The following is a 25,116-nucleotide window of genomic DNA, read 5'->3' as shown; positions in this document are numbered from 1 at the left end:
GGTAGGCAATTAAGGTCACAGTTATAAAAACTTAGGACACTAAAGAGGCCTTTCTACTGACTCTGAAAAACACCAGAAGAAAGAAGCCCAGGGTCCCTGCTCATCTGCGTGAACGTGCATTAGGCATGCTGCAAGGAGGCATGAGGACTGCAGATGTGGCCAGGGCAATAAACTGCAATGTCCGTACTGTGAGATACCTAAGACAGCGCTACAGGGAGACAGGATGGAGAGCTGTTGCCATCGTCCTCGCAGTGGCAGACCATGTGTAACAACACCTGCACGGGATCGGTACATCCGAACATCACACCTGAGGGACAGGTACAGGATGGCAACAATAACTGCCCGAGTTACACCAGGAATTCACAATTCCTCCATCGGTGCTCAGACTGTCCGCAATAGACTGAGAGAGGCTGGACTGAAGGCTTGTAGGCCTGTTGTAAGACAGGTCCTCACCAGACATCACCGGCAACAACCTCGCCTATAGGCACAAACCCACTGTCGCTGGACCGGACAGGACTGGCAAAAAAATGCTCTTCACTGACGAGTCGTGGTTTTGTCTCACCAGGGGTGATGGTCGGGTTTCGCGTTTATCGTTGAAAGAATGAGCCTTACACCGAGACCTGTACAGGGTCAATTTGAAGGTGGAGGGTCCGTCATGGTCTGGGGTGGTGTGTCACAACATCATCGGACTGAGCTTGTTGTCATTGCAGGCAATATTAACGCTGCACGTTACAGGGAAGACATCCTCCTCCCTCATGTGCTACCCTTCCTGCAGGCTCATCCTGACATGACCCTCCAGCATGACAATGCCACCAGCCATACTGCTCGTTCTTTGTGTGATTTCCTGCAAGACAGGAATGTCAGTGTTCTGCCATGGCCAGCGAAGAGCCCGGATCTCAATCCCATTGAGCACGTCTGGGACTTGTTGGATCAGAGGGTGAGGGCTAGGGCCATTCTCCCCAGAAATGTCCGGGAACTTGCAGGTGCGTTGGTGGAAGAGTGGGGTAACATCTCACAGCAAGAACTCGCAAGTCTGGTGCAGTCCACGAGGAGGAGATGCACTGCAGTACTTAATGCAGCTGGTGGCCACACCAGATACTGACTGTTACTTTTAATTTGTGTCCCCCCCCTTTGTTCAGTGACACATTATTAAATTTCTGTTTGTCACGTCTATGGAACTTGTTCAGTTTATGTCTCAGTTGTTGAATCTTGTTATGTAGCAGAAAAGTAGCTGCCATTAATTTTGTTTGACCTTTTGTTCTATTGCCATTTCCTTGTATATATCCATAAAAAAAACATGCTTCCATGATTTCGACTGGTAAAATATGATAAAATATGTCAATCTCTTCCTGACACGTTCATTTTCATTAGGACAGTGAAGATCGAATTTCAATATTGAAACAATGTTGCAAAAGTCGAGAGACAGACAGCAACATTTGTACAAACCCCTGTTGTTGCAAACCAAATGTTAGGCTAGAAGCAAGGCGAAATAATGTCTAGATACTTTTTACAGTGGAGATCAAGTTAATGATTTCAAGATTATTATTTTGAGTCAGGTTTATCATGCTAAACTGTTTTTTTTGTATGGCTTAGAACGCTTCTCAACCAATCGCAATGCTTGTTTTGACCAACCCGCTGTAGAACATGTATTGGCATATTTATGTTATTGAAAGCCTACTCGTCGAAGTGCGCGTGTGCAATAAGTCATTTCGCCCTTGTACTCCTACTAAACAACGCAATTTTTTGGAAACTTTGGCAAAGGGTATAGTCTACCAAACTTAGTCCACTCTGTTCGCAATATATTTTAGTTTTGGGAACAGAAAACTGTATTGTGATCAAATATTTCATCGATGAGAGCATTTGCAGAATGTCGGCTAAAATTCCATCTCGTTCCATCCCACTGCCGGCAACTGGGCTTCCCCTCACCGCCATATTTGGTAGTGAGGGGACGCCAGGCGGATGCTTCACAGTTATACATCCGGTGAAATGTCTTTATCATTGTTCTCATCTATGAGGTTAATGGCTAGCTAAATAGTATGTGTTGGGAAGGAGGACGTGTTTGACTGCGTGTCATGACATAGCTTTTTAGCCCATACGTAGATCGTTAACTACTACGGTGTTGGCTACAAGAACAGAAGTTGGCTAAAAGTTGTGCATTTAGCCTCCTCCTGCCTGGGTGAGTGAGTTGGTCTTTGGCTAACGTTAGCTAGATGGCCGCTAGCTACTACGTTAAAACTAGGTAGCAAATAGTGGGAGTAGTGGCTAGACTACCTACGGTGGATTTGATGGTATCTATCCTGATTTGCAAACTGTTGCCGGTCTAGAAACGCTGGCCTGTTAGCTACACAATCAGCCACATGGACAGCTAGCTGTCGATTTAGCAAGCAGGCTAGTGTGATGAACCAGAATTGCAACAAAGTGGACCTGTCTCTTAATTTCAGTAACGTAGCTACAGCCAAAATGTGAAGTTAATTGTAGGAAGCACAATGTTGTTAGCTAGCTCATAACTAACTCAATAACTGTTGGCTTCTAGCTAAGTTAGCAGCTATCAAAATGACTGGGGGAAGAGGTCTGAAGACAGATATTTGTTGAGTGTTCAGGAAACTGTTCTAGAAAATATTAGATCAAATACTTCTCAGATACAGGAGCTTGTAAGTTCAATTAGACTTTATTACAAAAGTAACAGAAGCTGAGCAATTCCATGGAAAAACTGCCTCATTCTTAGTGCTGGGCTTTTATAAATTTTACCCTTACATAACATTGTCACTCCACTTTACGAATCATGTTGTCTTACTTAGTTTCCATTCTCTTATTGGTTCAGATATTGGGGCATAGATTATATTGGGGGTGTGACATGCATACCCCTTAGCTAATGTTCCTGTCCAAAGGTCTTTGCAAGTTCAGGCTGATGTTGTCTGTGTGATTAACTCATGTGCGTGTCCAGTAGCCTTCACCAGATCAGATATAGCCCAGACCAGTCACGTCTTGTTAGTTTACCTTGCCTCATCTACACAGATTCTGCTTACATTTTGTTTTTACATGTCCAATGGTGAATTCGATGTTGATCCAGCTTTGTACACTCACATGGACTTCAGCCTTCATTCTGCTTACACATGTATAATATTTAAACTTATATCGATTTATTATTTATACTTCAAAGAGAACAGTATAGGTACTGAGAATCATCAGATGACTGGAAAATCTCCTACAAAACAAATATAGCTAGTTTGGTTTGATGGGACGTTAAGGTTAAACCATATTGCCAATGCTCATTGGTAATAAATACACAAAGCCAGACGTCCCTGGTGTTTTTCATACACATGTAACTAGTTAACTACTCTGTAAACTGTCCATTTGTGCAATGAAAGTTGGGTGGAGAATAGAGTGGAGTGAAATCTGTTCATCACATGATCACCACGTTGGCACGCATGCAGTGGACTATGGCAATTTGTTCAGCTAAGTGGTGTTTACATTTAGGGCAGAGCCAACAAGAGGTCTGAAAAGGTGTAACCATTATATCTTGAGGACAGTAATGGTGAGAGATTTTGTTTCTTGTAGAATGTATGCATGTTCCTTTTCTGGGTGTTTGACAATGGTATGATATTTGGGTTGGCTTCTTACTACTGTGTAACATGATACAGAATAGTCAACTGTCATCTTACTCTATAAACAGTGGGTGTCCTCAAGGATTTAACAATATTCTGGAATGCTAAAACCGCTGTGAGGGCCACGGAATTGTTGAACAACTGAATTTTATACAACACCGCATTCCAGCCGGTGTCTATACCACAAATTACCTCCGGCTAAATCTGTGAGTTAAAGTGCCATTTTACTGTTCCATCTCACTGCGCAATCCACTGTCTCATCAGCCCAGCCAGGCAATTTATAAACTTGATCTCCTCTATAAAAAGCATCTAGACATTATCACATTTTATTTTACATTTAGTTTAGTTTTCAACAGCGGAGATTTGTATTAACCTTGTATTGCTGTAATGATCGAGACAGGCAAGCAGACAGCGTTTCTTAGCCAGTCAATCATGAATCAACTGGCATAATTTTTATGGATATATACAAAGAAATGAAAAGTCAAAACGAAGTGCAGGTAGTTTCAGTCTTTCCAGCTTCAGTTTGAAGTGATTGTGTTAGCTAGCTCCTCTGCACAACAGTGTCTTGACGAGTGAGCACATTTTCTATGCCAGGTGAAATCGCGCCTTCATCATTAGCTCATTGTTATGGATGTATCCAAATATACGTGTATGATAGCCTATTTATGGTATCAGAATTGTGATGGTATCAGAAATAACTACGCTGCCCAGTACAATGGTGAAATATGTGTTCTGCTACAAGCATCTATCCCTCTGTCTATTCTTCGTTAACTAGGCTAGATCGAAAAATCATTATACATATCCTCAGATGTTACATGAAACTTGAACTATATCATCAATTTGTAACAGGCGATAGAATTTTAAAACAGTTGTATGTTTTGTAGTAATCCCGCTAGATGCTGCTCATGAGTCAAACTTGCAATTGGTCTCTAAACAGCCCATGGCACAGACATTGGCTACCTGGAGCCAGAATCAAACATGTTTTTGTCTTTTTCGCTACAAATGTGAAACTTCACAATTCACTATTTTAATGGCAATGCGTGTCTTGAATAAAATTGAGATGGAAGTGATCCATCAACCATGGCTTTATGGAAGATAAAAGTACAACATTAAAATGCAAACACATGTCTGTAAATTATATGCAATTCTATGGGATGATGACGGCTGAAAATATCTTTAATAAGACCTTTTTCCATTTCTGTGCCCTCCTGTAGATGTTAGAGCTGTGATGGTGGTGTGTCCCCTGCCTTCATTGTGACTCGTGTCCACCACCTTCCTTTCCCTGCCCAGTGTGTGTGCCACCATTTCACCATGACCCTGCATCTTCTCCTCGTCCTGTCCCCTGTCCTTGGGCTCCTGGTGCTACCTTGTCTGTCATCCCATGTGGCCAGCCAGTTCAGCATTGTGGCCAGCCAGACAATGACAGAGCAAACCCATTGCTCTGAAGCATGTAAGTTTTGAATCAGAAAATCATCAAATCAGGTGTGTTGCCACAGGTGAAAAGTGAAAACACACATAAATACTTTATCTTTGCTCCAACTCTATTTGACTGAAAACATATCAAATATGTTCTGGTTGTGGAATGTACACCAGTCCACTAAAGCTTACCAATGTTTGATACGTTGTCTTACTACTTCTCGTATAAACGTTAGTCACTCATAACCTGAAGGAAGCTCTTATAGAAAAAGATAAGCTGCATGCATGCCACCTACCTACATCTCAAAGCTTACCTCTTGGATAAAGCAGGAACACTGCCGATATGGGAGTAGCCATAATGTTATTTTCCCCCCCCCAAATCACATCTTTCTGCTGAAGGACATATAATTTCAAAGCAACCATGTGTTTCAGATTTAAGATGAAAGAGATTCTTAGGCCTTGCTGTGTTGTGTATGTGCCTGGCGCTGCTTTGGAGAGCCTTACCCCATGAGTGTAAAGGCTGCATTTACATAGACAGCCAAATTCAATGTGTTTTTTTTCTCCACTAATTTGTCTTTTGCCCAATCACATCTCTTTAAATCAGATATTTTTTGGATCTTATTGTTCAAAAGATCAATTAATGGGGGGAAAAAAATCTGAATTGGGCTGCCTGTGTAAACGCAGCCTTTGTCGTGACAGGTTCTTCTTTAAATGAGATCTTACAATACTTCTTGCTGCACTACCTGAGTCTGGTCAGATTTATGCAGCAAATGCATCGCTACTTATAACCCAAAGGCTGTTATCTCCATGGGAGGAGTTAGTTGTAACTGGCCCAGCCGCCTTCCAGTTACACCACATGATCCACCCTAAACACGCGACAGGGTTTCCGAGAGGCAATGTGGGTTTGAAAAGTAGTAGGGCATGAAAACAAGGTCGCCATTACCATCTGGAAGCATGTAATGTGTGGTATGACAGAGAGCTATAAATACATAATCATTTAGCATTCCAGCTTAGAGACCTGTATGTTTGGGACACGTCATGCCCCTAGCATAGGGTGACCCCCTAGTAACTTAAGAGGAAGGGGAGTGAGGGGCCGTCTGCAACATTGATATTCTTACCCCCTCTCCCTGCTTTCCTCAACTTCCAACTCTCCACACTCTTTTCCCGTCCCATTTGGAACATCTGGGGAATCATTAAAAACACAAAGCATCTGGCCTTCCAGTTAGTTTGCCATCACTGACCAGGAATGGCTCTCTAGGACAAACTTTTTTTCTCTCTTCTTGCTCGATCATCATTTCACCTGAAGTTTTTAACCACAAAGGAGTTTTGATTCCTCGGCGCCTAGCAGCAGGTTTAAAATAAAGCAGGAGAGGAGACAGACTTGAGGTCGCACAACTCGCTCTGCCTCTCACATTGACTCCCCGGTGGGGCCGGCTCCTCTCCTCGGTGCAGGCCCAGGGCCGCCTCCGCTCTTCTGCTTTTCCCCACCTGTTATCCTCATCAGTAGGTCTGCTCTGTAGTGGGAAGAGAGCCATCCGGCGTGCATGGCTGGATGTTGAGGCAGAGGTGTGTAACTGAGAGGATAGCTCCAGCACACGAGTTTGGAAGGGATCAAAGGAGGCGTAAACAGGCCTGTTTTTCTCCCATCTGTTTCTGTAATGGATCCCAGATCTCCTGATAAACACGGACGGTGGTTGCTGAGACTGTTTTTACTCTATTTTTCAGTACTACTCTTATTTCATTCCACGCTGACAACCTTAGTCCCTGTGGTGAACATATTTAAAAGAATTCCCAGGGTTTTTTGCGGCAACTTTTTGGGAGATATGTTTGGATAACTCCTGAAGTGTTATTTGTTGACCAGCTATATTTATGTTGCCTGCATAACTATGCTCTTGGTATGTTCCATTCTTCAGTCTTGAGTTAATATACGGTACCAGTCAAAAGTTTAGACAAGCTTACTCATTCCAGGGTTTTTCTTTATTGACTATTTTCAACATTGTAGAATAATACTAAAGACATCAAAACTATGAAATAATACAAATGGAATCATGTAGTAACCAAAAAAGTATAATTGAGATTCTTCAAAGTAGCCAGTCTTTGCCTTGATGACAGCTTTGGCATTCTCTCAACAGCTTCATGAGGTAGTCACCTGGAATGCATTTGGAATTTCTTTCCTTAATGCGTTTGAGCCAATCAGTTGTGTTGTCAAGGTAGGATTGGTATACAAAAGATAGCTGTATTTGGTAAAAGACCAAGTCCATATTATGGCAAGAACAAATTAAATAAGCAAAGAGGAATGACAAGTCCATCATTACTTTAAGACATGGTCAGTCAATACGGAACATTTGAAGAACTTTTAAAGTTTCTTCAATTGCAGGAGCAAAAACCACCAAGCGCTATGATGAAACTGGCTCTCATGAGAACCGCCACATGAAAGGAAGACCCAGAGTTACCTCTGCTGCAGAGGATAAGTTTATTAGTTACCAGTTTTGTAGTGATTCATATGTTGATGATGTAAAGAATATTTGCTGGTCTGGTGTGTGATGAGGAGCAACCAGACGCTGCACATGACTCACTTATGAAACTACTTATTCTAGTTACTAATTAGCACGCACCCATTTAAGAAAATTACTGTAAAAACTGTTAAATCCCCTTGTATTGATGAGGAATTGAAAAATTGTATGGTTGTGAGGGATGAGGCAAAAGGTATGGCAATTAAGTCTGGCAGCCCAACGCTGACATTACACATCCAAGTATATCGGACCAAATTCTGAATGACAAGAAATGTACTTTTGCATTCTGTAAAGTCAGTGAGGAAGAGGTGAAGAAAAAATTGTCTATCAATGACAAGCCACCGGGGTCTGACAATCTGGATGGAAAATTACTGAGGATGATAGATGATATTACCACTCCTATTTGCCACATCTTCATTTTAAGCCTACTATAAGAGCATGTGCCCTCGGGCCTGGAGGGAAGCAAAAGTAATTCCCCTACCCAAGAATAGTAAAGCCCCCTTTACTGGCTCAAATAGCTGACCAATCAGCCTGTTACCAACCCTTACTTTCTTCTGGGAAAAAACTTGTTTAACCAGATAAAATGCTATTTCACAGTAAACAAATTGATGACAGAATTTCAGCATGCTTATAGGGGAGGACACTAAACAAGCACAGCACTTACACAAATGACTGATGGAAGGAGAGAAATTGATGATAAAATGGTGGGGGGGGCTGTCTTGTTAGACTTCAGTGCAGCTTTGGACATTATCGATCATAGTCTGCTGCTGAAAAGATGTATGTGTTATGACTTTACACCCCCTGCTATGATGTGGATAAAGAGTTACTTGTCTAACAGAACACACAGGGTGTTCTTTAATGGAAGCCTCTCAAATGTAATCCAGTTAGAATCAGGAATTCCCCAGGGTAGCTATTTAGGCCCCTTTTGTTTTTTTTAATATTTTTTTTACTAATGACATGCCACTGACTTTGAGTAAAGCCAGAGTGTCTATATATGCGGATGACTCAACACTATACATGTCAGCTACTACAGTGACTGAAATGACTGCAACACTCAACAAAGAGCTGCAGTTAGTTTCAGGGTAGGTAGCAAGGAATAAGTTAGCCCTAAATATTTATAAAACTTAAAGCATTGTATTTGGAACAAAAACCTCACTAAATCTTGTAATAAATAATGTGGTAATTTAGCAAGTTTATCACTGAACTGCTTGGAGTAACCCTAGATTGTAAACTGTCATGGTCAAAGCATATTGATACCGTAGTAGCAAAGATGGGGACAAGTCTGTCAATAATAATGCAATGCTATGCCTTAACGACATCAACAAGGCAGGTCCTACAGGCCCTAGTTTTGTCACACCTTGATTACTGTTCAGTCGTGTGGTCAGGTGCCACAAAAAAGGACTTAAGAAAATTGCAATTGGCTCAGAACAGGGCAGCACGGCTGTCCCTTAGATGTACACAGAGAGCTAATATTAATAATATGCATGGCAATGTCTCCTGGCTGAAAGTCAAGGAGAGATTGACTTCATCACTACTTTTATTTATGAGAGGTATTGACATGTTGAATGCACTGAGCTGTCTGTCTAAACTACTGGCTCACAGCTCTGACACCCATGCACACCCCACAAGACATGTCACAAGAGGTCTCTTCACAGTCCCCAAGTCCAGAACAGACTATGAGAGGCACAAAAGAAATCAACCAAGACATCAATTTTTTGTTGTTGACCTTCACTAGTCTGGTTCATCCTTAGGAGCAATTTCCAAACGCCTGAAGGTACCAGGTTCATCTGTACAAACAATAGTACGCAAGTATAAACACCATGGGACCAGGCGGCCATCATACCGCTCAGGAAGGAGACGCATTCTGTCTCCTAGAGATGAGCGTACTTTGGTGAGAAAAGTGCAAATCAATCCCAGAACAACAGCAAAGGACCTTGTGAAGATGCTGGAAGAAATGAGTACAAAAGTATCTATATTCACAGTAAAACTAATCCTATATCGACATAGCCCGAAAGGCTGCTCAGCAAGGAAGAAGCCACTGCTCCAAAACCGCCATTAAAAAAAGCCAGACCACAGTTTGCAACTGCACATGGGGGCGAAGATCATACTTATTGGAGAAATGCCCTCTGCTCTGAAGAAACAAAAATTGAAATGTTTGGCCATAATGACCATTGTTATTTTTGGAGGAAAAAGGGAGAGGCTTGCAATCTGTGAAGCAAGGGGTGGGAGCATCATGTTGTGGGGGTGCTTTGCTGCAGGAGGGACTGGTGCACTTGACAAAATAGATGGCATCATGAGGTAGGACAATGATGTCGATATATTGAAGCTATTTCAAGACATCAGTCAGGAAGTTAAAGCTTGGTCGCAAATGGGTCTTCCAAATGGACAATGACCCCAAGCATTCTTCCAAAGTTGTGGCAAAATGGATGAAGGACAACAAAGTCAAGGTATTGGAGTGGCCATCACAAAGCCCTGACCTCAATCCCATAGAAAATGTGTGGGTAGAACTGAAAGTGTGTGTGAGCAAGGAGGCCTACAAACCTGACTCAGCTACACCAGCTCTGTTAGGAGGAATGGGCCAACATTCACCCAACTTATTGTGGGAAGCTTGTGGAAGGCTACCCAAAACGTTTGACCCAAGTTAAACAATTTAAAGGCAATGCTACCAAATACTAATTGAGTGTATGCAAACTTCTGACCCACTGGGAATGTGATGATGGAAGTAAAAGCTGAAATTAACATTCTCTCTACTATTATTCTGACATTTCACATTCTTAAAATAAAGTGGTGATCCTAACTGACCTAAGACGGGGAACTTTTACGAGGATTAAATGTCAGGAATTGTTCAACTGAGTTTACATGTATTTGGCTAAGGTGTATGTAAACTTCCGACTTCAACTGTATGTGGTGGAGTAGGGGCCTGAGGGCACACAGTGTGTTTTGAAATCTGTGAACGTATTGTAATGTTTTAAAATGGTATAAACTGCCTTAATTTTGCTGTACCCCAGGAAGAGTAGCTGCTGCTTTGGGAGGAACTCATGGGGATCCATAATAAATTCAAATACCATTCTCAGAAATTCCAGCCCAAATAAATGCTTCACAGAGTTCAAGTTACAGACTCATCTCAACATCAACTGTTCAGAGGAGACTGTGTGAATCAGGCCTTCATGGCAGAATTGCTGCAAAGAAACCACTACTAAATGACACCAATAAGAAGAAGAAACTTGTTTGGGCCAAGAAACACGAGCAATGGACCTCAGACCGGTGGAAATCGGTCCTTTTGGTCTGATGAGTCCAAATTTGAGATATTTAGTTCCAACCGCCGTGTCTTCGTGAGACGCAGAGTAGGGGAACGGATCTCCACGTGTGGTTCCCACCGTGAAGCATGGAGAAGGAGGTGTTGGGGTGCTTTGCTGGTGACACTGTCAGTGATTTATTTAGAATTCAAGGCACACTTAACCAGCATGGCTACCACAGCATTCTGCAGCGATACACCATCCCATCTGGTTTGCACTATTATTTGTTTTTCAACAGGACAATGACCCAACACACCTCCAGGCTGTGTAAAGGCTAGTTGACCAAGAAGGAGCGTGATGGAGTGCTGCATCAGATGACCTGGCCTCCACAATCACCCGACCTCAACCCAATTGAGATGGTTTGGGAGGAGTTGGACTGCAGAGTGAAGGAAAAGCAGCCAACAAGGTCTCAGAATATGTGGAAACTCCTTCAAGACTGTTGGAAAGGCATTCCTCATGATGCTGGTTGAGAAAATGCCAAGCGTGTGCAAAGCTGTCAAGGCGACTTTGATGAATCTCAAATCTCAAATACATTTTTTTAGTTTTTTAAAGTTTTTTGGTCACTACATGATTCCATATGTGTTATTTCATAGTTTTGATGTCTTCACTATTCTACAATGTAGAAAATAGTCAAACTCATAGGTGTCAACTTTTGACTAGTACAATTTCTGGCTTAATATTGGATATGATTTTGACTGAATGTAAGATTACCTTATTACATTTTTTTTGTGTGTTTTATTCCACAGGCTCACTCAATATGACATGTGATCATGCTGTCTTTTGGAAAGAGAAGTCCACCTGCTTTTTCTTGACATGTCCAAATTGCACCAACTGTAGCAGTATCGCCGTCGCTGACCTGATAAGGGAACAAGGTGTGTACACAATGCTTGGGTGGAGAATGTTTATTAGCTTCTTATTACCAATATTAATATTTTTTTGTTGATTGATCTAGTTATTGAATCTTTTGGTTTCCAAAGGTTGTAAATTAACCATCAATTTTGTGATTGAAATGCATGTCGTGTAATGCCTTTACATTTGTCACAGTATTTTAAATCTGTTTTTCCGCCCCCCAGAAACAGACATCAGTGTTTTTAAGAGAGACGCTAGCCTTCAGTCTTCAAGTTCCGTAACTCAGTCAGAAAGCCAACATAAGAACTCTACTGCGCATAAATTGACAGTCAGCAATAATGCCAATCAAACTACACAAACCTCTGCCCTCAATGAGGCCGGCTCTACCTCACAGCACAGCGATGCTGGTCAGGCTCCAACTGCTGGAGACTCTCCTGATGTCTTCACTGCATCTACCATGAATGCAGCACCTTTGCCAGCTCTCAAGAATGACACAGCAACTACACTATCTGAGACATCCCACAAGTCAAAGGTCCAAAGTCCAGTAACAACCACAGCCACTTCAGTAAAGCTGGAATCTATTACTGTTATGACTCCACCAGCCATCACACAGATAATGACAATAACGGAATCAGAAACCACAGCAACCACCACTATGACTACTACCACCACAACAGCAATGCCATCTACTACTAATACCACCACAACACAACCAACTACCACCAAAACAACAATACCAACAACTGCCACCACAATAAAAACAACAGCATTACCGTCAACTACCACTCCAAAAACAACCACCACCGCAGACACGCCTACAGATGAGGAGAAGAAGCCGTCACCAACCATTCCGGAGGCCCCCAGCTCTCAAGCTACCTCCGGAAACGCCATGGTTCCTTCAACCGCCACTGCGGAGGTCAGCACAAAAAGGCTGGACGAAGACACCAACAGAGCCATTATAGATGTTGTTGCCGGCGAGATTCTGACTCGCCAGTTGGTGGACACAAGCGCTCTATTGGCTGTTCTGTTGTTTGGCCTCCTCTTCTTCCTAGTTACAGTTGTTCTCTTCCTCACACAGGCCTATAAGAGTTACAGGAGGAAAGACTACAACCAGGTGGACTATCTCATCAATGGAATGTATTCTGATTCAGGCGTTTAATAGTGATAGTTGAGTGTTTACATTTCAACATGGTTCGGTTATTTCTATTTTTACATTTTCTTTATCGGAAAGGGTTAATAACATACATGAGTTAAGAGATTGTCAATGTTGCAGCAGCCTTTGCCCTAATATTGTGTAACATTTCTGTCTTAAAGGTACTCCAGCATACAACAGCAGGGGCAACTTGTCTTTGAATAATCTCTGTATCACCACATTGGTTTGTTAGTCCTATATTTCTATGTCTTACATTTCTATGCAGATTAGTATTCCACCTCAAACCAATAGGATTATGGCCATAGACTGTTAAGTGTTCTGTTTTTTAAAATGGTGAATATCATTCTGAGTTCTGTGGAAAAGGGGCTGAAAAGGTTTATTGATGTAGCTTTATTTACATCTCTGGTATTTCATTTATTGTACATTTTTCACTTGTATGTATCCATTGCTTTGTGTACGTTTTTGTACATTTTTTTCATGCTATTTTCCTTTGTTCACGACTTGCATGTTTCCTTTGTTTACCATTCCTGTCCTTGGATTAAGATTGAAGGCCAAAATGATCACTGTAGCACTGAAGCACATTAACGTTGAAGCCAAGGGAATTGTCTAGCCATTTATGAACTCCATTCCATGACGAGGAAGAAGGAACGGTTATATGATAACCAAGAGAGACTTTCCAATGTGGAGGAACTTCTGTCAAGGTTGGAAACAGGTCTGAAGGCCTGTTATGTGCCAATTTAAATCTTACTAATGTGCTATGAGATGTTATTTCCAGTAAAGAAAACAATTAAGAATTAAATGGATTTTTCTTTCAACTTGTAAGACTCTTAACATGTCTGCACGACTGTGTATATGCTGTGTTTCAGGGAGAGATTCAATGTGTTTTTAGAAGGGCATATCAATCAGCTGGGGGTGTAACAACAGTAATAGCTTCCTGGGAATATGATGCACATGTAATGTGTGTTTTTGTAGCGAAGGTCTGGACTAGGAATGAATTGGCAGAGAAGAAAATGAGCGTGGAGGTGGTCCGACACATTTACAAAGCACACGCCAGGGCAGCATTTATTTTGAGGGGGGAAAAAGCTGAAAAGGGAGAACATGGATTCCATTAGAGTAACATTTAGGAGAGAACTGCCTTGAGGTGCCAAAGGTTGTTAAGTTATGTTTCTCGTTTGCTTCTCTGCTGACTTCTCTCTTCATGCCAATGCTTTCTAAAAGTTCTTGTTCAAACAACCGTTACTGTGGACTTTATCCCCGTTCCCCACACAGTTTTCCAGTGAAAGTCCTGGTCCACACAGGGTCTAGTTTCTCAATTTCTGAGAATATTTGGCAATAAAACAGCCTTTTTGCCTCATGCAACATCACTGCCAAAGAACATTGCTTTTAGTAGAAAAATAACTAACAATTGGTTACTACAGTATCTGCCATACCCCAATATATTGCTGCCAATATGCATATATTTGGTTTACTTCAGTGTTTGGGAATGTTCTATTTGCTCTAGTTGTGGGTGTTTTGTTCTCAGTATTGCGCTGTAACTGTCAAATCAGAGAGCTCAGGAAATCAGAGCCTCCAGTACATGCGTCTGCAATATCTGCAATATGAATACCTGGTAAGAAGCTGGTAGCTAGGGGTTTAGTGATAAGCTCACTGACATGATGCCTGTATAAGCCTTTTGTTTTGAGAGGGCCTGTCCCTCATGGACTTCATTACTGTGTGAGGGGTATTTGTTACACTGAGGCGTGGGTATATTACTGCAAACCCAATATTTATAAGCAACAAAGACCAATGGAAAGGCAGATTTTTTTTTAAATTTGTGGATAGGGCCCAGTGGATCAAAGGGAATGCCACAGGCTATATGGTGCAGGTGACTGTAAAGGCAGGTTTCATTACAGCATATTTCTCTGGGCTGGGAATGGTTTCCTGCCTCACTCACACGCACTGAGAGGGACATATGCTTCTACTTTCCCTCTTTCGAGTTCAGGCCAGTTGGAGAACCTTAGCATTCAACCAGAGGAGTGCTTTTTCTGCCAGGTCTATGGCCTAATCCTGTTTGCAGTGCCTGGAGTCTTGTGAAAGAGCGAAGAGCAAATGGTTTCTCATAAAAGTACTTTTCTGTTATTGCATTATATATAATATGGAGAACATGGGTAGAAGTAACCTAGTAGTGACCAAGTGTGTGTGCCTTGTTCAAAATGCCTTGTTTACATTCTGCGGCCTCAGACACATTATGGGCTAAGTGCAGTGTCAGCTAAGCAAATCAAAGTCCAACGCGCATTTGGAGACTGATAGAGATATATATAGATAAAATAGGTTAATCTAATAGTAAAGGGTTATTCATGCCAAATATCCTCTGTGGTGATGCAGTATAGCCTACTGGCCATTTTCTGTAAGGAAGTGTATACCCTTCTATAGCCTACTTTTCTTGAGGAGCAGATGTAGATAAATCATCCTGCACTGGACCAAGGTGGACTCACTTTGTCACTGATGTTTTGACATCCACTGTAGCCTACACAATATATTTTACAAGTCAAAATTATTCTCACTGTCACATAAAAATGTACTACATTATCTTTGATTCTAAGCCTAAAAAACACCAATCATTTCAATACAAGCTACGTTTGTATGCTACTTTATATGAAGTAGATATTTGACGGACACTTTATAGAAACATAGCTTGTTATGGAAGTATATTTATTGGAGCTGTCAGGTGATTTAAAAAAAAATCAAGTTTTACATTACAAAGACTGTTAAATCACCAGGAAATCAGCTCAAAGTGATTTTAATGTAGGAAATTTGTACCCAATTATTCCCATGCATATAGAGAAGCATTATGTGATCACATCCAAATGTAATCAAGATTTGAAATTATGTTTTGTACTATATCTGTTTGCGCTTCTTGCGGTCAATATGCAGTACACATTATTTATAATTATGTTCCTGGTCGGCTCCCGACCTGCCGATCAAGAAAACTGAATGTAATTGGGCACCCCTGGCACAAAGCACAGATGATCCATTACATGGAGCAGATACTCCAGTGTACACTGTAACAATGAAAATAAACGTCTTCAAAAATGGAAGGCAGTCGGGAGGCAAGATCAGGTGGGACCATTCTAGCCAATGAGAGGGCAGATACGCTTGTGAACAACAGACACAAGTCCGATATAAAGTGTTCTTTCTCAAAGTTGCCGGGATGTCAAGTGTCCTACTTATATCAGTACAATTGTAAGAAACTACGCATTACGAAACGTATGTTCGATCAAATAAGCCACACGTTGCAAATAAGCCATTACATTTTTTGTCAGCCAAATTCGGCATTCATTGACCTCCATACCAAAACTCCTCGCTTGGTGAGCGGAAAAAACGCCACCTGCTAGAGAAGATAGATATTGTGCCCAGTTATTCCTCTCGCTTTGCCTCTTCCTCTCTGTATAAAGTAACTGTATGTCTAGTGACGTCATCTAATTTCCGTTTCCATTCTCGTCAGTGCCTCTGCCTATTAAGGCAGACTGGAGTAGCTTTCCAACAAGAGTATAAAAAGTGTCGATTAAGACTCTAGCTCGGATTTTTTACTTTATTTTGCACAAATAACCCGAATAATGGAGTCGGGGTTATGGAATTAAAGCCACGACCACTAGCAATGGACGTTCTCCTTGTGGAATTACTGTTTTATAGCAGCTTGCTCTCTCTGGTTCGTGGTAAGTAGCGTGTTTCTGCTTGGACTCTGCAAAGTTCTGGGAAGCAATGTGGCTATAACTACGTGATATGTGAATGTATCTCGCTAGAGGTCGGTAGTTATAGTAGCCATAAGTTTATATTTTAATATTTTAGAGTATAATAGACTCAAGCATGTCTTGGCGTGTATTTTCTTTTAAATATTATACGTTTGAGTCTTTTCTTTCCAAGTTGGATACTGACTGTGGCAAGACAATCGCAGGAGTTCACTCAAGCCGAAACTGTCTCTTGCTTTCACAATGTATCAGCAATAGTGAAACGTTCAAAACCCAAAATATGAAATTAGACATTTTATTTTGCGCAACTTTACTTAATTATTGAGGGGAACTGCAAAAGTTCATTTTAGAGCCTATACTCCGAGGCCTCAATGTACTGCGATTGATCGCCGGTGTCGGGTGTCATTTGGAAGTCCTTGATTTTCTGCCTGTAAGTGCGAGAAAGTTTGTGGGAAAGTGAAGGACAAGTTGTTTCTCTTTTTTTCTCCAAAAACTTTTTGAAGTAGCTAACCACAAATACCCAATGAGATGGGTGAGTTTTTTTTCTGAAGGTGCCCAAAAAAAATCCTTAACCAATGAATAGGCAAACACACATTTTGTAAGATGGATCGTCAAACCACTAACAAAATGCATTTGACCATTTTACTGACATATTTTTGTAAATACTAGAAATCACACAAAAACACCTAAAAGTCTACAAGTGGGTTTAGTTCTATAGGTGTTCTTGTTTTGTGTATACGTTATTAGCCAGCTGTTTCCAATAGGTTGACTAGGGCTGAATGGACTATATATAGATTAAATTATTAGTTCACCTTTTATCGAATATAGGCTGGCTATGCCTAGAAATAAATCAATACAATATTTCTGTATGCAGTTTAGCATGATTGTACACCATTAGAGTTTGAAAGAAGTAGAAAGAGTGAATCTTTTTGGGTTTTATGGCCATTCTTTTAAATGGAAAATGGCAGATTAATGCCCACTTAATTTTTAAAATCCTTTTCCCCAGCATTGATTTGGGCAAGTTATCATATACAGTGCCTTCAGACCCTGGACTTTTTCCACATTTTGTTGTTTTACAGCCTGCATTGAACATGTATTAAATTCAGATAGTGTGCCACTTATCTACATACAATAACCCACAATGTCAGTGGCATTTTGTTTTGAGATTTATGTTTATAGTTAAAAGTGTTAATGTCTTGAGTAAAAGTATTCAATCCCTTTTCTAATGGTACGCCTAAATACGTTCTGGAGTAAAAATGTGTTTCACAAGTCACATAATAAGGTGCATAGACTCACACTGTGCAATAATAGTGTTTAACATGATTTTTGAATGACTACCTCGTCTCTTTACCCCACACATACAATTACCTGTAAAGGTCCCTCAGTCGAGATGTGGATTTCAAACACAGATTCAATCACAAAAACCAGGGTGTTTTTTTTACAATGCCTCGCAAAGAAGTGCACCTATTGGTAGTTGGGTAAAATGTTTTTTTTTTTTTATAAAGCAGACACTGAATATCCTTTTGACCATGGTGAAGTTATTAATTACACTTTGGATGGTGTATCAATAGATGCAGTCACTACAAAGATACAGGCGTCCTTCCTGTTTCAGTTGCCGGAGAGGAAGAAAGCTGCTCAGGGATTGCACCATGAGGCCAATGGTGACTTTAAAACAGATTAATGGCTGTGATAGGAGAACTGATGATGGATTCAACAGCATTATAGTTACTTCACTATACTAAACTAAGTGACTGACTGAAAAGGAAGTCTGTACAGAATAGAAAATATTCCAAAACATACATCCTGTTTTGCAATAAGGCACTAAAGTAATACTGCAAAAAATGTGTCAAAGATATTACCTTTTGTCCTGAATGCAAAGCATTATGTTTGGGGCAAATCCAACACATTGAGCACAGCTCTTCATATTTTCAAGCATGGGTTTGGCTGTATCATGTTATGGATATGCTCTTCATCGGCAAGGAGTAGGGAGTTTTTTATTTGTATAAAAAGAGACTGAATGGAGCTAAGCCCAGGCAAATTCCTAGAGGAAAACCTGGTTGTCTGCTTTCCAACATGAATGCAACATGAGTCTTCTACTTTGACATTATAGTATTTTGTGTTGATGACAATTGAAATCCATTTGACAATTAAATCTAAGAGGTGTGAATACTTTATGAAGGCACTGTAATCCTATATTACCCTCTGACTAGTATCAATAAAAAATAAACTCATTATTTTATGTATGATAGTATTCATTTAAATTACGCTCGCATTATACATCCAAGGTAAGATTCAGCCCTTTAGTCACTTCAGTGTTTAAAATGTAAAAACTAAGTTTGACCATGTTCAGTAACTGTTGCTTTCTTGTGACTGCATATCATAAATCAATCCCTTCAGATCTATTTTTCCAATAGATCTCAGTTTTGGCTAATTGTTCTGCTGTGAAAATAAAGCCTTGCAGTGTATGGGAAGATTTGCACGACTTGAGGCGTGAATGTTATTCCATTCCATGGGTGAAGAATGTAGTCTATAGATTTAATATTTTTCACACATCAGTTTTTGCAATATGAGTAGGTTATTTGTTTAATTTCAGCTGAGGATGTGGAGAGGACGTTTAGCTGAAGTCTGTACACTGTAACAGGCAGTCTAGATTCCCCATGGGTCCCCCACTCCCTTTTCCTTAACACCTACTCTTCCTCAAAACCTCAGACACCACACACAGCACAGCACTCTGATAAGGCTTTGGAGCCAGGGAGCTGTTCTTCCTCCCAACCAGAACAAGAAAATAAGTGGGAGGGAATCACTTCTCAAGCTGAGCACAGTGCTAGAGCAATGGAGGCTTTCTGCCTTCCTTCCTTTCAGGACACTTCTGAAGCTCGTAGAGTAGACACCCCCTTCCCTTCACCCCCTGTCTCTCCTCCCAGTGGAGGGCCAGCTAATCCTGGTGACAAGCTCAGACTCCTCAGCTGTTCCTTTGTGCTCCCTCTTCCACAAACGATCCAGGTGTTCCTAACTCACCCCCTTTTCAAATGACTGACTGGAAAAGCTGGTATGATGCAATGTTGATAAGTCATTTGAACTGGCAGAGAGAAATGGCAGGGCAGCTATTGACTTACTAAGAAATGGGTTTAGGTTTTTTGGACCCTGTGCAAAAGTAAAACAGAGCAGACTCTGGTATGCATCGTATCCCAAGCTGTGTGCCCTTGAGCAGAATTTAGTTTCTTATTCAGGTAGTAAGTCGCCTATCTGATAGGCTGTACTTTCCTCTCTTTGAGCCATCTTTCTTTTTTTTAAGCTTTTAATTGTCAAATTCATGTGAGGCATAGTGCATTTAAGTTTCTGAACCCTATATTTTTATATACCCAGTCTTAATTTCTCTCTTCACGGTGGGCCCATCTTCGGAGAGTGCATTTCTCCTGAGTGCCAGAGCCTTCATTGTGCGTTTTCAAGGAAATTTCCAGGTTCCTCCTGCTGTTTTATACAGATGGAAAGTTCTTCATTGAGTGTTGCTGAGAAAGAAAATGAAATACTGTCGAGGGGGGACAGAAACATAAGCTTTGAAGATGGACCTGAATAGGGACTAGCACTATAGTGTTTTTGTTTAGGGTCAGCCATTTTGATATAAACTAGCCTTCCAGTGTATAGAGTTGCTGATTGCCTCACCGGCAAGATATTTTTCAAGGTTGTTAAACTATATCCTTATAGCTACAGCCCCAAATGAAAATGTGGCCTCTAGGCTGTTCATTTCTATGTCTGTATTAGCTGGCTTGATAATCCAACTGTTGGAGCCACTTGACCATGATGATAGGCAAATAAGGAACCACATTCTTGTCAGTGAAGGATCGTGCCTGGGAGCCAGTCATGGATGTTTAGGAAAGAGCTGGCATTGTTTGGTAGACTGGCTTCTGGCCCTGCCTCTTGGGATTGTGCATTTGGGGCAGAGACCTAGAGCGACTGCTTTGCAGCATGTGGAGTGGACAGGCCTCTGCTCAGATCTCATAAAAAGTGCAGCTGTTGAGTTTTGTAATCCCCACTGTTATGTATCCACTGGGGGCTGAGGTGTCAAGAATCCTCCCTGATGGCTTTCGGTGGTCCCTCTCGCTCTCTCTCTCTGGGCCTCCACATTCTGCTATCTTTTTAGGAATGCCTTTGGATTACCAATGGGGCGTATTTGTTTTCAACACTCCAATACACACGGCATTTACTTCCAAGCTACATCCTTGAGATCTCATAATAAGTATGTAGTCTACTTGTTGTATGCCACATGTTGACTAGGCCTAGTTTCTAGAGACTTTCTCTGATTGTGGCATTTTTGTAGCAGAGTTCTCCGTACCTTTAGGCAGTGATAGTGTTCTGTTCCTCTCCAGGTCACAACTCTATTGACCTATGAACCTTGTGATTCAGAGAAAGAAAGAGACCCACGTGGCCTTATGGGAGAATTAGGCTGTGGCTTTAAAGCTTCTTCTCCATCTTTATTTCTCCACTAGTACCAGTGTGATAGCCATCTTCTGTATTTCTCACTGTCTAACATGTGCACATAAAATCATGGTCTAAGAAAGGTTATGTTGGACATGTAGGCCTAGATATGGGGAGGACTGGGTACAAACTAAAGTATGAGGTCTCCCATCACATTTAAATGTGTAGCTCATCTCAGTTCATTTGCCTCACAGCCCTTTTGTAGTCAATAATGAGGAGTTGTGTTCTGAGGATGTGTAGACAGGCAGTAAATTGTGGTTAGTCTGGGTTTTAATCCTGTTCAGGGGGAGGAAGTTCTCCTTAGCAGTAACAAGCTGATGTCCACTGCAGCTTCACAACAGCTCCAACATGGTCTATGATTAGTCGGTTAGGCCTACAGGTTTGGACTGAAGGTTAAACAAGTGAAACAAGAGAAAGTTGGAACATGTTTTGACAACTTTTTACGTAAAACATTGCTGACGGAGGCATCTTTTTATTACATTTTAACCTTTATTTAACTAGGTAGTTCAGTTAAGAACAAATTCTTATTTATAGTGACTGCCTACCGGGGAACAGTGGGTTAACTGCCTTGTTCAGGGGCAGAACAACAGATTTGTACCTTGTCATCGCTGGGATTTGATCCAGCAACCTTTCGGTTTCTGGCCCAATGCTCTAACCACTAGGCTACCTCTCTCCGCAAGCATTGTCAGTGCTTTCTGCCAGTGATGACATCAGTCTGTGTGTATGCATCCAATGCCCCCATCTCAATCAGCAGTCACTGAGTCACCACTTGCTTACTGGGTGGCACATTATGCAATCCAGCTTTTGCTATTGGCTTTCACTCTCCTTGTGGAATATGTAACTTGATTCTAAACATAACTAACATGAAAGGTCATGGGCTTCTCTTCGTCACATTTCAACCTAAATGAGAGTAGGGTGTAATGGCTGTGTACCTTATTTAAATTTTTTTTTTTTTAAATATCTATTTTTATTTTCCTCAGGATCTCCCTTGCTGCTGTTTGCCAACCGGCGGGATGTGAGGCTGGTGGAGGTGGGGAGGCCGGAGTCGGTGGTGGTGGTCAGTGATCTGGAGGATGCTGCTGCCGTGGACTTCCTCTACTCTGAAGGACTCATCTTCTGGACCGACGTCAGCGAGGAGGCCATCAAGCAAACCTACTACAATCAGTCCACCCACTGTAAGCGTTACAGCGCCGCATGCCAGTTAGGGACTTATGTTGTGTTGGCTTCCATTTGTAAGTGTTTTTAAGTTGGTTGCAAATATAATTAAACATTTAATATATTCTGCAAAGCATAGATGAACTGGAAAAAAGATACAACCTAAGCTAAATCTAGCTAATCGCACAAGAATGTCACTATTAATGGAGGGATGTTGATAAGTGTAGACTTAAGTGTTCCCACTGAAATATTGGCATTTTGATTCCAGCTGTGAAAGAGGCCATGGGGACAGGGCAGACTGTTGTCGTATCGGGCCTCGACTCCCCCGACGGACTGGCTTGTGATTGGTTGGGCCGTAAACTATACTGGACCGACTCGGAGACCAACCGCATTGAAGTAGCCAACCTGGATGGCACCTCTCGGAAAGTGCTCTTCTGGTTAGACCTGGACCAGCCCCGGGCCATCGCCCTGAACCCAGCCCACCGGTGAGTCTCTGGCCTGACCTTGTTCTCTCCCCTGACTGGGACATGGTTCAGGGTGGGTTCCTGGGTCATGTATCCGCACTAGCCTCCCCTTCCCTCCATGTGTATTTCTGGTTCATACATGCATCCGTTGGTTGAAGAGCGAGGGTGGAAAACCCTTTCAGTTGGGTCTGTTTCCTGTTGTGTTGCGTAGATCCTCTGGAGTTGACCCCTTTTCTCTCATAGGGCACTGTTTCTAATTCTATGTCAGGGACTAAGGTTGTGTATCCGTTGTTAGCATTGTTGAGTCCGTGAAATTCCACCTCAGTCAGTGGAAATTAATGCAGGAATACCTTTTTTAGTTGATGGATTTAGTGCAGTTCAGTGCTATTTTTGAATGTGTATGGTTTATTAACATTTGGACTTTAAACCCCAATAACCTGTTTTTTTAATTTATTTTATTTTTAACTCTAGCATAGCGATATAAAAACTAAAACAGATTATGGTGTCAAGAGTTTAACTCTCTGTACAAAGTTGGCTTCACACAGTTCAAATAAATATAGCACTGAAATACTGTACGATAAACCAAGTAAGATTTGAGTTATTCGTTTGCTGAATTCTTTCTCTGAAAGACATTTGTTCATCTTGAAGAAGCACAAAAACACTACATTAGCCATTTTTAGGTTCTTGCAGTCTTTCTGTTTTGAGATCTCTCCTTTTGAGTACAGCTCCTGCTGCCTTCAGTAGTGTTTTGTTTGGGTGGAATAGTGGGGCCCGGGAGAGAGGGAAGGTGTTCAGTTCTTGGTAGGCCAGGATCCAGTTATAGCCTAGTTCAGCTAGCGCTGGTGGATTGTGTGTTTAAGCAAACATATATTTTGATTTGCACAACGTTTACTTACTGTGATGAGCTGAGGTGGTGCCGGGTGGAAGGCCGTTCTCAACCACATCACCTAATATGAGATCATTATTTAGAGGTGCCATTTATGTCCCATGTTGATACTGATTTCATTACGTTGATTACTAGTTTAGAATCAACTCTAGATGAAACTTTTATTTCACAAATACTATCAATTATATGTATACCTAATAACCATTTATGCATAATAGGCTGTCTTGAATGTGTCTCAAATGCGAGTTGACATGTGTTGCTTTTCCCTTCTGTCCGTGCTTTGCCCTCATGAGGCTAAGAGTTTAATTCTTAGACAGCAGAGCCATTGTTCTTCATGCTCTTTGTTCAACCAATAACTTAATTCTAATGGAGGTATAGGAGCAGGGAAGCTCTTAATTGTGAAAAATGTGCTAGCTGAGTTTGGCACCATTGGAAAACTAATATGTTAGGTCTCTGGGGAGGGGTGGGGTGTTCACGCTTGGTCTCCCTGCTGGCATTAGGTTTAAGAGTTTCCGATGGTGGGTGACATGCTTGCTGTCGTACCACATGCTAAATGAATGAATAATCGGGCTTCTCCAAACCCCCGTTTCCTGACGCCTTAATTGTATTTTCTACCCGGCTGGACAAAGGAATGCTGTTCACCGTGTCAGTTGGTGCAGTGTTACATTCTAATCAGCTACTGGGTCCCTGACACGTAGGTGATCCATTCTGGCACAAATCTACAAATCAGACTTTTCCTATCAATAGACATGGAATTTAAAAAAGATCTTTGCTTTTATTGGCTCTTGTTGGAACGTGATGTCTGAGAGTTAGTTGCTCGTACAGTATATCCATTTTTGGGGGTGTTTAGAATGCAACTGAAACCCACAAGGTGCTCTGCTCTCACAGGGCCTAGAGTTAAGGAATTCACATCATCCTGACTAATGCGCGTCAGGGGGGCTCTGGGAACATGGAGCTATCCCTAATGTTACAGAAGTATACCAAACATTATTACCCTCCCATTCCTGGACCTTTGGACCATTCTTGATTCACACACTAAACTGTTGGGTGTGGAAAAACCCAGCAGTGTTGCAGTTTGACACATACTATCATACCCAGTTCAAAGGCACCTAAATATTCTGTGCCCATATATCCTTTGAGTGGCACACATACACAATCCATGTCTCGAGGCTTAAAAATCCTTCTTTCACCTGGTCAGTCTGTCATGGAAACGGCAGTTAATGTTTTGTATACTCAGTGTATCTGCTTTCTAGCTGACCTTGTACAACACTGGAACATCACCGACGTTAGTGACCCAAAACTGACCTCTGAGTGTCTGTCTGTCTTCTTATTGTGAGTAGTAGTAAGACAGTCTACCACACCCAATACTTTAGCCAGTTTGTTAAATGGAAAAACAGAGTAAGCCGTAGACCAGGACAACTGGGAAACCTGGAGGCAGCTCATACATTGTTCATAAAATTCTGCATGTTTGTGCCAGGTTATTTTACAACAGTTTTTCAGTTCTAACACCATTTTGATTCTGTCCATTTTAACATGCGCTACACGGCCAAAGGTATGTGGACACCCCTTCATATT

At 41.5% G+C, this 25,116-nt stretch overlaps 2 protein-coding genes across 3 annotated transcripts in view; both read left to right on the top strand.

The window, feature by feature from the left end:
• Nucleotides 1-1,941: 1,941 nt before the first annotated feature.
• Nucleotides 1,942-13,647, top strand: lg22h11orf24 (linkage group 22 C11orf24 homolog). Of its 2 annotated transcripts, none has more exons than XM_020456633.2 (4): nt 1,942-2,176; nt 4,820-5,055; nt 11,577-11,702; nt 11,904-13,647. In XM_020456633.2, the coding sequence occupies exons 2-4, from the start codon at nt 4,917-4,919 to the stop codon at nt 12,836-12,838; spliced, it is 1,200 nt and encodes a 399-aa protein (XP_020312222.1). In that variant the 5' UTR covers nt 1,942-2,176; nt 4,820-4,916; the 3' UTR covers nt 12,839-13,647. The 2 variants fall into 2 exon arrangements, with proteins under 2 accessions (XP_020312222.1, XP_031657831.1); XM_031801971.1 differs by lacking the exon at nt 1,942-2,176 and adding an exon at nt 3,481-3,535.
• Nucleotides 13,648-16,300: 2,653 nt separating this feature from the next.
• lrp5 (low density lipoprotein receptor-related protein 5) overlaps nt 16,301-25,116 on the top strand; it is a 55,686-nt gene continuing 46,870 nt past the window's right edge. Inside the window, exons 1-3 of the mRNA XM_020456712.2 lie at nt 16,301-16,527; nt 22,017-22,211; nt 22,460-22,676. Coding sequence (XP_020312301.1) covers nt 16,443-16,527; nt 22,017-22,211; nt 22,460-22,676 — 497 coding nt within the window. The 5' untranslated portion in view covers nt 16,301-16,442. The remainder of the gene's footprint in view (nt 16,528-22,016; nt 22,212-22,459; nt 22,677-25,116) is intronic.

The sequence above is a fragment of the Oncorhynchus kisutch genome, linkage group LG22 (genome assembly GCF_002021735.2).
Source record: "Oncorhynchus kisutch isolate 150728-3 linkage group LG22, Okis_V2, whole genome shotgun sequence".
In the NCBI taxonomy this organism is placed as follows: domain Eukaryota; kingdom Metazoa; phylum Chordata; class Actinopteri; order Salmoniformes; family Salmonidae; genus Oncorhynchus; species Oncorhynchus kisutch.
This window is presented reverse-complemented; position numbering and strand designations above follow the sequence as displayed.